The following is a 16,317-nucleotide window of genomic DNA, read 5'->3' on the forward strand; positions in this document are numbered from 1 at the left end:
TGAAATCTTTTTCTTACTGAAAAATGGATTTGCTGTAAAAACAGATTAGAATATGCAACAATAATAAAATTCAATTTCAACGCAGTAAGCAAATCAAATAGTCTTCTCAATCTTATCACAGAACTACATTTACTAATTTTAGAATTAAAAAATAAACTTTGTATATATAATTCCTGTTATAAATACATACATACGTGTAATTAATTGATAAAATAAAGATCTAGCGTTGTCAACAAAGTAGAATTTATCTCCACCAGTACAGTTCAAACATATCTATGGCATCATCTACAATGTAATATTGAAGCTACTACTACTAATAATACTGCATCATCTACTAGATGACACCACATGCATTTCATTATAAATGATATTGAAAGGAATTCAATATAATATTTTAAAAATATTCTGGAGCGAATATAATGCTTTTTGTTAATTGACGATTATATCGCTAATATTATCATGCCACTTTCCTACTAAATTATTTAATAGCGAAAATTAATTCCTATTACCCCAAAGAGAGAATTGTTGCTATATTATTTACATGAATAATAATAATATATAACTATTATAAATAGCTTAACAATTTTATAAGGATTTACTCTAATTCGTGTAATTTTAAATATGAATTGAAGTTATATACATATTCTTACAGATTCACATACATGTTCACAACTTCACCTCATAGCACCCACGGTTCAAGCATGGCGGCCGCCGTTAATTGTTCCGCTTTTTCTTTCGATGGTGAATATTTCGCTAATTGTGGAAATGACGGGAAGTTAAAAATTTGGGACACATTCACTAGTCGCTTGAAACAAGAATATATTTCTAATTTCCATCTCTCTTCTCCCTGTTGTGTTTTGACTTGGCTTTATGTCAACTCTTCGTCAACAAATACCACGGTGAGCCATGTGCTTTTTTATTTCACATTTATTTAAAGTGTCAGCTTATTATTCCTTTCATTTGCGTACCCTACCAGCATACATAAATTAAAAGTCTTTACGAGTTTGATTACAAAGATCAACATGTTCTTTTTCTTGCATAAATTAAAAGCTTTTCATAACAGATTCGTAGGTTATCTAGCAAATGTGGTTTGTAATATACTGTGAATATCTCAAGAAATAATATCTAAAACCATGTTTTGGTATAAGTATTTAGGAAATCATTAACACATTTATTATTCGCAATATCTCTGGTCATTTTCGTACTTTCAATCATTTTAAAATAACACTCTTTTATTAGAGAACTTCAGTAAGCTGACTATTTTATGTTCTTAGATTTCCAGTTAAATAGAACTTTAATTTATTATTTCCCTTTCCCAATAGTACACACTAAATAATAAACATTTTTATGTAATTTTCTAGCCTTCACCATGGAAAAAGCGCAGAAGGAAGTCAATTTCAGAGGAGTCAGCTCCCAAAGGTGTTATTGCTATGGGATCTACAAATGGAAAAATTACTCTTTATGACACAGCCTCATCGTTAGTTACTAATCAATTGGAAGGTCACAGTGGTACAGTTACAGCTTTGACCTGGTCTGAGAATGTTGGTCTGTTCAGTGCAGCAGACGATCATCACATTATTCACTGGAACCTTAAAGAAAATGGAGTGAAATGCAAATGGAAATCTGGAAAGGGAAAGACAACGTCCCTGGCAGTTTCAGAGGATGGAAAAAGCATATTGTCAGGGGAAAGAGTAGTCAAGTGGTGGGATCTAGCTTCAAAACAGTTAATAAAAACATTTACAGGCCATGCTAATCAAGTGACATGTCTTTCTATTGTAAAAACACCATCTGGAAGTAATTATGTAATTAGTGGTGCTTGTGGCGATGGTTGCCTTAGCGTTTGGGCTTTAGATGAAGTAAGAGATGCGTTTTCATTTACCAATTAACAATTTCAGTTCGCGTGATGAGTATAATAAATCATATAATATTTCCAGAACAAAACTGATAGAACAGCTGTGGCAAACTTAGCCCTACAAGATGATGCAGTAAGTGTCTCTGTAAACATATCTAAGGAGTCTCAGGTGATTGTATTGGTAGTAACTAGGTCAGGCCAGGCACACCTGTTTCAATGCCAACAAAACGGTCGTGCAAAGCCACTGAAACCTAGCTTGAGTATTGCAGTAGCTTCTGACATAAGTCAAAAAGATAGTGTCCAACAAATTCCTATCTTAGATGCGAAGTTAATGGATGACCAAAAACTACTCTTGGCATATGGTGCATATCTTAATCCCATGTTTGAGAGGGTGATCCCAGATTTCTCTGAGAAAGTACAATGTTTGGTGCGTTCTGAAAATAAAAAAACTAAAGAGAAGAAGGAGGAAATTTCCAAGATTAAAGCTACTATAATTGAAGATAATGTAGAATACCTTGCACCAGGTGAATATCTGTCTTCCATTTTTATAGCATTATTATTTAATTGTGTTATTATACGTTGTTTCATACACAGGATTAATCGAGACTGCTCCAAAAAGAAATAGAAGCAATTCTGGATCGCAGTTGTTGTTAAAAGACAGATTGGAAAACCTAAGCCTAAATACTGAACCCAGTAATGTAGGAAAAAGTACCAGTTCAGGTAGTAATAGGGCACAACTTTTGCTTCAAGGATTAAATAGTAAAGATAAGACTATTTTGAGCACTGTATTCGTTACAAAAAACGAATCTATTATTAGGAATACTATAGCCAAATTACCAGTACAGGCAATTGGTCCACTAATTAAAGAACTAACCATCTTGCTCCAGGGTAAAACTTTCGCGTAAGATTTTCACCTGTTAATTAGTTCTCTTATTATTTCTGTATATGTTCTAGTTAAACTAATAACAAATCAAATAATAATTGATTTTATAAATATTTATTTATTTTCATTATTGAACCATTATAGAAGTAAAATGGCTGTGAGATGGCTGGAAGCATTGTTGGTGGCTCATGCGGGTCATTTACTATCGCAAGCAGATCTCATGCAATCGTTTGGACCGATTCTAAGTTTAATCGATGCAAAACTGGCACTCCTGACAGACATTTCGAAGCTAAAGGGTCGTGTTTCCCTTATCACTGGCCAGATTTCACAAACGGTTGCAGAACAAAATAAAGAAGAAGAAACTTGTTTTGTGTATCAAGATTCAGGTTTGTATAGAAAATTCCACCTTGAAATGCAATTTGATAATCTAACACTAATATTATCCAACGTATTTTCTGAAAGTTCACGTAAAATTAATAAATTGCAATTCGATCTTTTTAAAACCTCAAACTTGTTTTCCCCAGTCGTTCAACTAAATTTAATAAAAGTGAATTTAAACAGATTCTTCGGAAGAAGATGGTGGAATCGAAGATGAAGATTTAGAGAGTGAATCCGATGAAAATTGGGAGGAACTGTCTAATCAGGATGAACAAGATGAACAGAATGAACAAGATATCAGGAATACAAACTCTGATGAAGAAGACGTGAATGAAAACCAGGATGATGAGTCTATATCCAGCTAAATATTAATTTAGGTACAACTTTTACATTAAACAGTTTTGAAAATGTAATTTTTCTAATAAAAATGCTGTTAAAATCTACATTATTTTAATATGAAACGTTGTAATAATTTTTTTATTTTGTTCCAGTAAATATTCAAGTTCCTGGGTGTAACAAATGTGGGAAAGAAATGAACACGAAATAATAAATAAATTACGTTTTTCTATATCAATTATTTAGTTTTATTATCATTGCGTTTATATAAGACTAATCAAATTTTAATATCATATAGTAAAATTTCTATTTTCTTTTAAAATGATTCAATTAAAAATTTTAACTAAAGACAGAAACGAAAATAATAAAATATTTATAATTTTTATCATCTCACAAATTAATGTATTATATTAAAAGTATTAAAAACCATTAAAGAATGTGTATATATCATTCTTAAACGCTTGCGCCTTCTGCCACCTGTCACAAGGGGTGTTAACCTAGGACATGATTAAAGTTTTAAGGTTAGATAAGCATTGATCATTTATATGTTGCTTGAAAATTTATATAGAAAACTCGAGGAGTGTGAACAATTTTGCAAATTTTTTAAATGTATCTGGCTTAGTAAAACATAGTGACCTGGCATTTTTTAAAATCTTTATTGTAATATGGTAAGAGAAAGAACACTTTAAGACTAACTATAGTATAGGTTATTATTTATCATAGGTCGTAAACTCATTTATTAATTTAACATAAATATAAGAACTTTTTGGTTTTCAGTTTTTTTTTACAAGTATGTTTATTTAATACAATTTATAATTTTAATAATCAAAGTTATATTCTGATTTCTTTCGAAATGTGAACTCCACTTTAGCAGGGAGGTTATAATTCGTGATTTTAATATAATAATGATACTTTATTGTAATTATTACAACAATTTACAGAGTTGTTAAAATTCAAATATACGTGTAATTCATTTTTTAGCCAATGTTAAAACATGACATTGAACTTCCATCACCAGTTCCTGATTTGCTGTTGGAAAAGCATGCGAATTTTTTACTTTCATATGGCACAGACAAAGATGAATATGTAAGTAGTTATAATCGACTTATTAATCGTAAGCAATTTACAATACGAACAAATAATTATTCATAGTTGCAATGTTTAAAATGATAGTTGAGTTACTATATTAACTTCATTAAATATATGACAATTATAAACATTATTATGACAATGCGTGTACAAGAATATGTAATTATTTCAGATGTATTGCATAACAGAACACATGCGAATGTCTGGCATGTACTGGGGTCTAACTGCATTAGATCTTATGGGCAAACTTGAACACATTAATCGCAATGAGGTTTTAGAATTCATAGCTCAATGTCAAACAGAAAGTGGCGGCATAGCAGCAAGTTTGCAACATGATCCTCACATTCTTCACACTTTAAGTGCGATACAAATACTCTGTATCTATGATGCTCTTGATGTTATTGATGTAGAGAAAGTTGTAAAATATGTGAAAGAAAGACAACAACCAGATGGAAGTTTTACAGGTGATATTTGGGGCGATGTTGATATCAGATTTTCTTTCTGTGCTGTAGCAACTTTAGCACTTCTGGTTAGTACTCTGTTAAAATGAAATTGAATAATAGTGTTATACATATAAATGAAATTGAGAGGAAATGTAATATTATTATTTTAGAATCAACTGGATGCCATTGACGTTAATAAGGCAGTTGAATATGTGATGAAATCTATGAACTTCGATGGTGGTTTTGGGTCAAAGCCTGGTGGTGAAAGTCATGCTGGCATGATTTACTGTAGCGTGGGTTTACTGTCAATAACTGGTAATTCTTCCCATTGCCTGTTTCTAGTAGCAGTTTGTTTTTAGTACAACTTTACGTTCATTATACTCATAATATAACTGTTGCAGGTTGCCTTAATTTAGTAGATGCAGATCAATTAAGTTGGTGGCTTTGTGAGAGGCAACTTCCATCTGGAGGATTAAATGGTAGACCAGAAAAATTACCCGATGTTTGTTACTCTTGGTGGGTTCTATCTTCGCTTACAATTCTTGGACGACTTCATTGGGTTGATAAGGAACAACTGGTATGAATGCTCACAGAAAATTTAAATTTTTACAACATAATTATTTAATTTGCAAATAATATTTGTAAGTAAATTTGTTATTAACTGTTTTACATTAATTTATAGGTAAAATTTATATTAGCATGTCAAGACACAGAATCAGGAGGCTTTAGTGATCGTCCTGGAGATGTTGCTGATCCTTTTCACACCTTGTTTGGATTAACTGCACTTTCTCTTTTAAAAGCTGATTATCCACTGAAAAGGATCAATCCAACATTTTGTATGCCAGAGTATGTTATACAAAGGTTACAGCTGAAACCTACCAGGCTAGACCAAAGTGATTGATATTTATTTCCAAATAATGAAATTTTTGCGACTCAATAAGAAATGCAAAAATACAACGTAAATCTTTTGCACGAATTATTTTCACTTCTTTATTTAAACACTCAACATTGCTCGTTTTTACAGTGTATACCGAATGTATTATATTAAAAAAAAAATGTGCTCAATGCAAGTTACTGCAAACAAAATTACAATTAAATGGGATAAGCACGACACTATTAATAATAGAATGTTAGTATGAAACATATATGTTCAATGAAATGGTTCGCAGAATGATAAAATAATTACTTCTTATATCCTTATTAAGTATCTATTATTATTTATTGTATTATGGTAATATATTACATTGTAATTATTACTACCGCTTCTGGAAAATTCTTAGTATTTTAATAGGTCCGTCTGTTGCCTGTATAACTACTGTTTGTTTCGGTGTATTGCATTCTTCATAAGAGAGATCATGTATTTCTGAAGAAAAAAAAAGACAGAAACGTTAATGTTATGATGTATTATCATAATATGTCTAGTTTTCATTGGATGAAATTAAGTACCTAGGGTATGTAAAAACAGTGAAAATGTGTCCGCATTACGAATTGTTCCTGCAATAATGGCATATCTATTGTTAAAGAATAGAAAAGCCTTTAATGCCAACACTAATGCATTAAAAGAATACGGTTCATATAAAATATCAGCTCCAATTATTACATCTGGTACAATCCTGTGTTCATTCAAATATTCATTTATATGTTCCCAATTTAATTTTACTATTTCTATGTCTGTATTATTATATTTTGTTTGTAATCCTAATCTGTCTATTTCTGCAATCTTTTCATTGTCTAATAAATTAAGTTTTACATTTGTACAGACCATTTCTAAGACTGATTTGTGGCAATCTGTGAAAATATATCTATTTGGAGAACAATTTTTGATAACAGACAGCCCTGTCAATCCAACTCCACAACCAAGTTCTAAAATGACTTTGTTGCGAAATTCAGGTTTGTTCTCGATACACCATTTACCTAGTTCCAGTGCACCCTATGAATAATGAATATTATTACAATTGGTACTGCAATTTTGTAATAAAAATAGAATCATTTTTCCTTCCAATAATAAACAACCTGCCAACAACATAGTCCTGTTGTACCTTCTGATATAATATTTGTACTCTCTTGAAGTGTTATACGATCATATGAATCATTACAGTTTATGAAAAAGTGTCTATAATGGATTAATTCATTTTGCGGGGTAGATATCAAATCACAATATGCAGTATACAAGTCATCATGAACTTTACCACCCCCTTGTTCAATCTAATTAAAAGGCAGTATGAATAAAAAATTGCACACATGAATAGTTACATAATTCATATTTTTGTACCTTGTTCATAAGTAATTTTAAGAATGCTCGCTGATACGACCGTTTAACAGGATATTTCTTTAGTAAATCATTATCTACTGTATGCTTTAAAATCTCTTTTTGTTTTCTGCAAACATTTTGCTCAGAATCCTAAAATTTATGCGTAAATAAATAATAAAGTTGAAAGATTTATTTAAAACAACAAATGAGAATTTACATACAAATATAACAATTTTGTGCAGTGGTGTACAGCAAAGAAATTGGACCCTTACAGTGGTCATATAAAATAAACACTTGTTGCTTTCATTTATTGAACACTCTTTATTAAATAAATTCGCATTCAGTAAATTTGTCGAATTGGTAAAATTAGATGTGTTTGTTAAGTCTCCGTTCATTTTATTAAAATTTTAGTACATACAAATTGTCTTTGATCAAATCCACGTGTCATACACAGAACAGAAATATTCTATCTATCATTCCATCGTGTTGTACATACGTTATGTAGATACATACAATAATATATACTGTGTTACGTTATCACGTTTCATGAGCGACGCGAACATAGGCACTTGTTTATATTACGGACTATACGTTTCAATTTATGGCGGCAGGAGGGAAGTTCGAATGTATATACGAATTTATATCGCATATTTATATAGAGACATTGTATCGCCCGAGAGGAATAACTAAGAATATGTAAAGAGACAATGAGAGAGTTCCCACGAAGTTCATCGTCAAACCTTTGCTTTCTTTAGCAAGACTAATCGAGGAGTATAGACAATGTCACGTCGGCTCTCGCAAGACCCTCTACAATGTTGCACAAACTAAACGAGTCACAGTAACAAATCCAGACCGCTAAAGTGTTGCACGTCGAAAACCGTTAGTTAGGGACTTCTCGGAACTCTCCCTGACCTCTCTCTCTCTCTTTCACGCTGTCCTTGAACCGAGGTCTTCGCGCGCGGCATACCCCACTCCGTTCGTTTCGGCGGGCTTTTTGCCCCTGCGCGCTCGACCGTCGCGCACTCCCAGCCGCACGCGCACCGCCGAACCACCAATCACCACCAATCTGCAACCAGAAGATGAGCCATCCGACGAATCAGCATCCAGCTAGAGGACCCCAATTTTCCTATTGGACAAGGAAGGAAGAACCAGAAGGAACGCAGGAATAAAACTTGCTTTCCTCGGGAAAATACGGACAGACTTTATTCGACAGTCAAAGAAAGTAGATCATAGAGCTCTATCAATAAAGTACCAGTTTTTGCTTAAAATATTCAAAGTTGTACAACTCTCTACAACCTTTCACGAGCAGAGCGGTTCAGCGCTCCACGGGCAACCGAACCACATCAAATTCCCTACATCCAGACAATTCAAACCGTAACAACTGAATGAATCCAAATTGAGGTTATTTAAAAAAGCAAAGGGAACAAAGTGTAATAAAAATTCATATTTAAACTTGTAAGTCTATATGGAATTCTTCGAATATGTACATAAGTATTTTATTATCACATGTATTTTTGTAAATTTTTATAATATTGTTACATTGCAATAATCGATGTATATTATGTACTCTGTTACCGTCATTAGATTTATGTGATATAAGTATGGTAAGAATAACTAGAATCAAGTTGTCCAAAATGAGCTAATCAAACGAAAATTATAGCATGCGATATGCCATCACTGGATTCAACTGAACTTCATGATGATTATCAATGCATAATCATAGTTATAGTCAATGACCGCAATGACCAACGATGACTGTGATTGGTGAGGTATAGTGATAACAATGTCATCACTATGCGCAGAATTCTTGTAGAGGTGAAACTCGTACTTTTTTTTCTCGTAACCAATTTCCAGCGAGCAAACGTTCGTAAATACATATGTAAGTTTATACTCATATGCGCATGCGTACAATTAATATATACATATAGCTTCAAAATATGTAAGAACATTCAATTCCATATCTGACCTGATAAAAATAATATTTAACTAATGTTCAGTTCATGACATCATGTACATATAGTAAATACATTTTTCTCTCACAATTACATATCAGTCTCTCAATTACATTAACTTTCAAAAGCGGCAACACTGCCTGCTTGTGGATAATAAATTTCAGAATCGTTAATAATCAAAAATTTTGACAGAAGATCCAACTCTGTAATACATAATGTGCCGTGGTTTTGTTAGAATTCAAAGACAAAGCATATATATATATATATATATATGTACATACATATGTAGTGAGTTTGGTTCTACAACACAAATGAGAAGAGTCTGAGAAATTGAGAACTGAGACTGAACACTAAACCATTGAACTGCACTAAACTGTACTGAAATGAACGAACTATGACAGCTGACAAGTCTTCTCTTGCGTGTGTGAAGTGCTAATAATGTTGCATGTTATTTCATATCAGTTATGTGCATAGATATTTCGTACAGCTTACCGATTCATAATAAATTTCATTAATTACGGTATATCGTAATAGAATTTCTCGATTGAAATACCATAGTAAAATGTAATTTTTTTCTGTAAGTAACGTTGCATTGATTTAATAATCAAACAACAACAGCGTAATGGAAAACTTGTATACTTACGTTTTTAATATATTTTAATTGTATTACCTTATTAAGGTGAGTCCAATTAACATTGTATTAGAATATCTGTGATAATTTCTGCAGGATTTTTTAGTTATATGCGACCGTCTAATTTAGGTAATTAGCAAATTTATGAGAATTCACGTAATGGCCTCAGCCATGGAGCAACAACAGCAGCAACAACAACAACAACAGCAGCAGACCACCCTGGAATTTTACCAGGCAATGGCTGATTTTAAAAACATGTTCCCACAAATGGATGACGATGTGATAGAGGTAAAATTCATTAAATAATTTTAATGTAAAACAAATCATTTTATAAATGTTCTCTGTTCAAATAATATTGTATTTAATCTCATATTCTTGTTGATGTATAGTTTTAAAATATTTTATATTATACACAATCTTTAGGCTGTGTTAAGATCTAATCAAGGGGCAGTGGATACTACAATCGATCAGTTACTTACTATGAGTACAGACAATGAAAATGAAAAGATTAGAAGTGAATTAGAACAAAATGAAAAATCACCGAGTACCTCCAAGTCTCCAAAAGCTGATTCAAGTGTAGCCTTAAAAAGTATACGTAAATGGCAGCCTGCTCTACTAGGACCATTACCAGAAACATTTCTAAGACTCACCCAAGTTCCAGAAGACAATCATGATTCATATTCAAAAGAAAGTTCCATGTTGGAGGATGAAAGAATCTTTATGTTCCTTCAGAATGAAGAATTTATGGCTGAATTACGTTGGAATGAAGATTTTTTGTCAACATTGGAAAGTGGTATGCAATATTCATAAAAAAATGGTAATTAACAAGATATTCCATTTGGAGAAATATTTCAAACAGAACTTCCTTTATTTTGTGGAGATCTGTATTGGTTAAATGGAACTATTTCTAAGATTTAAAATGATCTCTGAGTTTTTTATTTCAAAGTGAACTCTATAATCTACAAATGTTGGTATATTATGATTGTACAAAGTTATTTCATTATTTAAATCATTTAGATTATTTATTACTAGAAAAGTGATATCCTTTTTTTAAAAAACTATTATTAATTATTTTGTTTTACTTCAGACTCAAAAGTACCAGGAGCGAATCTCGAAAAATATGGTCAAGCTGGTCATGACGATGAAGATCTTTTTAAAGAAAGACTAAAACATATGGGCAAAGGTGAGAAAATTGATCACTTAATGGAAACATTATATGTATAATACATTATATAATACATATTACTATATAAAACAAAATTATACTTATAGTGTCTCGACGTAAGTTTGCGCAACTTACCAAAGTATTTACACGCAGTAAAAAACGTGGAGGTAGGCAATTACTAACACCAACAGCTTCTTGTGATGACTTATTGAATCCTGAAGAGTCGTCTAGATCTCAATCTTAGAAGTCTTATTGATATTCCTTACTTTATTTAAAAGAAAAGAGAACTACAGCAACTCGTAACTATAGTCATATGTCGTCCAAAAATGTGGAAAAAGCATATCTATATTAATGCACTTAAACAGGAAACTACAAGGCAGACTTGCATAGAAATTAATTTGCTTTTAAAAATTGTACCAATTAGAAAACAATTAGAAATTTGTTTTTGGTTGTAATATCACATGCAGTAATTAATGTATTATTATAATAATGTATTTATTACACTGCTTGGATATAATTTCACCCACAAGCTCGGAAAGATCAAAATGCGAATTATAAAGGTAATATCTATAGACGCTATACGAGAAATTCAAATCTGCAGAATATTTCGTATTTTAATAACTTAGTACAGATAAGTACACAGTCTACATAGTAACAGTACAATAATTACTGCCATTATATTGTTAAACTAAGAATTTGTGAAACTTTTTTTAAAAAATTTGATTTATCATAAAATAATGAATTTTACTCCTTTTTTATAACTGGAATATTACTTTTCGAAATGAGTGATTTTAATGTTGATAATATTTTTAAAATTTTATGAATGTTTTTTATAGAGGCGTTAAGTAATTTACTTTCATTTAGGGCATTACCATTTGTAGTGATTAGCAAATGTTGTTCATCCATAAGGTAAATAATGTTCACAAATACTGAATGAACGTAGTAAAAAAATATAATGCAAATATTTAAAAGAAAAATAACTGCAACAAATTTGTGATTTTATGTTGAACCTATTGGCAATTCAAAATTTGTCTACTTATAATAAAAGAGTATTACGGACGATGTTTTTAATCTGTTAATGTAAAAAAGGAAACTTGGTTCGACATTATTTGGTGCATCATAATAACGTTAAATGCGCGAGCACATATTATTTAAAATACTTATTTACATCGCAGTTGTAATTATAAGTGTAATACATTCTAGTTCGTTTATCTAGTCATTACTTAATTAACGACAAGTATCAAGCATTGCAATATTGTTGGTCTAGGAAACATTTATATAATAATTGAGCATAGGTAGAATATTTACAAATATAATGGTACACGCCGCAGGCATGAAAATAAATTAAAGATATTGAGCTCAAATATACTGACATAAAAAGCAAACTATATTGTTTTCAGTGACCCTCTGATAAATCAAACCTGTTCGATTCATTAACTTGTATCTTTATTTACTCATTACCATTTAATGCATAATACAAGTTACAAAAGGATTATAAAAATAAAATAAAACTTATGGCGTACAAAACGTTTTAAAGCTGTTTTTGTAAAGCACACAATTGTAATATGTATTGCACAATTTTATGTTTTTTTTAAAATAGTAATAATGTACAATGCGGAATAGAATTTATTTCCATGATTAATATACATCCTGGCCCATTTTATCAAATTTTCAGCGTCGCTTGAGTTTCGTTACTATGTATCAGACTATTTAAAAAATACTCTGGCCCCAGATAAACTATAATAGAGTAACTGAAATTCTGCACTTCTCTCTTTTAAGCGTTTCGACGTTAATGCCCTTGTTTGTTGTAACTTTTCGTCTCCATGATCATTTTTATTTTCTGCTCCTTGCTTCTCTGTACTTAAATGCTGCTCAACTGTTTTGAACCAGTGTAAACTGTCTAATTCCGCTGACTGATTTAAGAGAGCATTTATATAAGCGATTCCCATCGCAAAACCGTCGTCAGTGAAAGCTGCACCTGTCTGGTTCTTTTTAAACATTTTTTCTTTATTTGATATTGAATTATCCACAAAGCTTAATGTTAATGGAGGCACAATCGCATAAAATTGCTGTAAGTGATGCGATTTAGTGTCCCTAAATGCAGAAGAAAACACGTCAACGAGAAGCTTGAAATATTGTATACCCTTGGTAAAATTTTGTACCAAACTAGCAATATCATTCTCCAAGCACCTTGCTGCAGCTTGAGTTATTGTACTGTAATTTAAGTCTTTGCATATTAATTCGAAAGACGTGGATGAATTAATATCCGGCAAAAATGAGATAGCGTTCGAACTTGCGTGTAATCCACCCGATCTGATTAATCGTACGTATCCCAATGCGTTTCCAATTTGAGTTATTAATTGTCGAAATTGATCTAAATAACTTAAACCGTCAGACGTCATACCCAACTTTCTAATTCCCTTCTGAAATTTCTCTGCTCTTTCATATGTGTAAGGTGTTGCACCATTTTCTCTTTGAGCTTTGATAAATCTTATGTCTCGCATTAGTCTTGATTTTATATGCTCATCAAAAAGGAATTGTGAAAACGTGTGCAACTTCACACGAAGAAATTGATACACAAAGTTGACTGTTGTGCTCATAATACCAGTTCCATGAGTCCTAATGGAATTGGCTATATGTCGAATTCCAATGGTATTTAAATGCTTATTGTTGCTAGTATGTTCGATGAACGTTTGAGTATTTAAATTATATAAATATTTTGAAACAAATACATGAATATTTCGCATAATCTCTAATGCATCCAAACCTTGCTCTAAGGTTTGCGTAGGTAGATGATTCTGTACAGTATTAAGATTCAATTTATAGTGGGCAAGAGCATGCATCATTCGGTAAGTTCTCCAGTCATGCAGAGCCACTGTAGTAAGATTATAAAACATATTATCAAGATAATGTTCAATAAACCTTTTAGCATATATCATACTATTTGCCAAAGGTAATGGTAAAGATTGTACTACTCTTCCACCATCTTTTGTTTCCATATTGAATGGATTCGTAGAATCCAATTTTAAATGTGCATGAACATGAAGTCTCAGGTTTGTTTCGATCTCATGGCACACAGGTTCTAATATATTTTTCGTTAACATCTCTTTTAACTGTAGAATCCTCTTTGTCTTTAAATCCGAACCTTCTTGTTCGTTTATGGTACTATTAAATGCTCCAAACAAATGTATAACATGACTTATGTTTAAATTACTATCAGCTACAAAAGAGAAGTAAGCTGGAATTATATTCTGATGATGCAGCAATATAGAATAATCGCAAATTTCATTGATAACATTGTGCAACTCTGCTACAGTATCATAATTATCTAATAGCAATCTTAATTTCAGCATATCTTCCTCTTTGAATGTATCTGTTAACTGACTAGCACATGCTAAAGCACATCTCACTATTAATCTCCTATCTGCACTTGCTGGTCCATTTAATAATTTCATACTCAAACTTATAAGTGACAAAGTGTCCAATCTTTCTTTGCTATAGCCTTTGTCTTTCTGAACCAAACTTTTTCGTGTATTTTCTAACATGGCTAAAATGTAATAACTTAGATACTGTAATACTTGATTCTGTGATTGCACTATGACTGGTCCCAATATGTAAAATGTGTTCTGTAAAGACTTTTGTATTTCTATTAGCCTGCAAATCAACTGAACGGTATTACGATTCATTGGTTTGATAAGTGCTGCGTGCATATTCATTATGAATGATACAGTTTCCTTAATTTGGGATAACAAAATAATTAAATCTATCAACAAAGACTGTTTCTGCCATATGTCTGAAACTTGAAGAGTATTCTTTACTGAAACAGCTTGTACTTCTGTAGACCACGTAACAGCTCTATAAATTAAGTTGTTCACAGTCTGAGATAATCTTTGTGTTCTGGAGGTCAACAGTTTTTCCCCAATTTGTGGACTAATAGCATTGCCAGCTTCCTTTGGTAAGAAATCACTTAAAAATTGACTTGGTATCCATATAACATTTCCAATCAGTGTAACAGCATAAAATTTCTTATTATTCTCAAGTACTCGTTTAATTAATTTTTTATCACAGGTACCGAATAATTTCATCATTACAACAAGACCAATATTTACTCTGATCCAGTTTTTGCTCAATGTTGTGCTGTTGTTAGATTTGTTTTCAATATCTGTCATTATATTCTTTAGATAACTAGTAATTTGTTCACTCAGCATAGGACCTTTACTCACATCCATAACTCGTTCAATTGTTTTAGAAAAAATTCCTTTTTTTAATAAACATTCTTGCAAGTCCTTTAGCAACTTATCGAATGTGTGAAGTTTTGATTCCATTATACCAAACTGTGATGGATCATGGATAATAGAACGTACATGCATTCTATATTTCTTCCATTGTTCTAATAGTGATGGTTGGGACTCTATGATTTCATCCAATGTTAAGGCAATTGTAAAGAGATCGATGAAATGTTCTATTAACACAGGTAAATAAACTTCATTAGTATTCCCAGATAAGCTGGACAGTTGCTCTGTTGTCAAATGTACAACAGTCCATATCCTGTTCATAAAAACAAATAAATCTTGTAAGTCAGAAAGGAGAGACGTAATGCTTTTCTGATTATTCTCAATATCTCTTTCCCCATGCGTAAATAGTTTCTTATAGAAGCTCTTGGCTTCTATGTCAAGCAGTCTGATTTCTCTGCAAGTGGCAGCAACAGCAGCAAGTAATTTGGTCAAAAATTTATTTTCCATTTCAATTAAAAAAATAAGACTGACATCTTCAACGGGTTTGAATACCAATCGCAATGGGCCTTCTACAAAATATTCTAACGTGGAGTCCGGCTTCCACGTTTTCTCCGCCAGCTGTTCAAAAAACTGTCCATATTTTCGTAAATGTATCGAACCTGCTGCTTTGTATACTGTTTCGTCCTTTTTCGAATTCCATGTTGTCGATTCTATCATTGCTACGTGGACTGTTTTTATTAGATAGTACCAACGAGGACACTGATAACACAGTAATTATCCGATGCACCACGGTTGCATGAAGAACGCGTTACTGTGCTCAGATTTATGATTAGTAAAATGCAACGATAATACGAATCATTAATCGAAATAAAATTAATCAATTCAATAAATAGTTATTAAGTTCGTCAATGTATGATATGGGTTTAAATAAGGCATCATAAATTACTTCACATATTGACAGGAAAAGGTATATGTACATATAGATGTACAGTGATGCCTCATCATATTAAGCCATTTCTACATCACCATATTGCACCTTTTTAACCCCACCATTTTAATGCGCACCCAGCTTTACGCAGTTAGTTTAGAACAGAACGGGAGA

The 16,317-nt window shown here is 31.8% G+C and overlaps 5 protein-coding genes across 5 annotated transcripts; 3 read left to right on the top strand and 2 right to left on the bottom strand.

The window, feature by feature from the left end:
* Positions 1-667: 667 nt before the first annotated feature.
* On the top strand, positions 668-3,813 carry LOC144472089 (WD repeat-containing protein 43). The gene is made up of 7 exons (XM_078184795.1): positions 668-899; positions 1,362-1,856; positions 1,935-2,376; positions 2,447-2,753; positions 2,880-3,121; positions 3,297-3,490; positions 3,605-3,813. The coding sequence occupies exons 1-6, from the start codon at positions 702-704 to the stop codon at positions 3,476-3,478; spliced, it is 1,866 nt and encodes a 621-aa protein (XP_078040921.1). The 5' UTR covers positions 668-701; the 3' UTR covers positions 3,479-3,490; positions 3,605-3,813.
* Positions 3,814-3,941: 128 nt separating this feature from the next.
* Betaggt-ii (geranylgeranyl transferase type-2 subunit beta) lies at positions 3,942-6,798 on the top strand. The gene is made up of 6 exons (XM_078186050.1): positions 3,942-4,117; positions 4,431-4,535; positions 4,711-5,067; positions 5,152-5,296; positions 5,383-5,558; positions 5,664-6,798. The coding sequence occupies exons 1-6, from the start codon at positions 4,115-4,117 to the stop codon at positions 5,880-5,882; spliced, it is 1,005 nt and encodes a 334-aa protein (XP_078042176.1). The 5' UTR covers positions 3,942-4,114; the 3' UTR covers positions 5,883-6,798.
* Positions 6,079-7,844, bottom strand: LOC144472727 (protein-lysine N-methyltransferase EEF2KMT). The gene is made up of 5 exons (XM_078186049.1): positions 7,454-7,844; positions 7,254-7,382; positions 6,995-7,186; positions 6,428-6,911; positions 6,079-6,344 (listed from the first exon to the last, which is right to left on the bottom strand). Exons 1-5 carry the CDS (start codon positions 7,625-7,627, stop codon positions 6,238-6,240), a joined length of 1,086 nt encoding a protein of 361 aa, XP_078042175.1. The 5' UTR covers positions 7,628-7,844; the 3' UTR covers positions 6,079-6,237.
* A 1,881-nt stretch (positions 7,845-9,725) lies between these two features.
* LOC144472729 (CUE domain-containing protein 1) lies at positions 9,726-12,648 on the top strand. The gene is made up of 5 exons (XM_078186051.1): positions 9,726-9,863; positions 9,945-10,103; positions 10,239-10,608; positions 10,903-10,998; positions 11,088-12,648. Exons 2-5 carry the CDS (start codon positions 9,960-9,962, stop codon positions 11,222-11,224), a joined length of 747 nt encoding a protein of 248 aa, XP_078042177.1. The 5' UTR covers positions 9,726-9,863; positions 9,945-9,959; the 3' UTR covers positions 11,225-12,648.
* Swip (strumpellin and WASH-interacting protein) lies at positions 12,589-16,115 on the bottom strand. Its single transcript, XM_078186047.1, has one exon. The coding sequence runs from the start codon at positions 15,930-15,932 to the stop codon at positions 12,687-12,689; it is 3,246 nt and encodes a 1,081-aa protein (XP_078042173.1). The 5' UTR covers positions 15,933-16,115; the 3' UTR covers positions 12,589-12,686.
* Between the last annotated feature and the right edge of the window lie 202 nt (positions 16,116-16,317).

The sequence above is a fragment of the Augochlora pura genome, chromosome 7 (genome assembly GCF_028453695.1).
Source record: "Augochlora pura isolate Apur16 chromosome 7, APUR_v2.2.1, whole genome shotgun sequence".
Lineage (NCBI taxonomy): Eukaryota > Metazoa > Arthropoda > Insecta > Hymenoptera > Halictidae > Augochlora > Augochlora pura.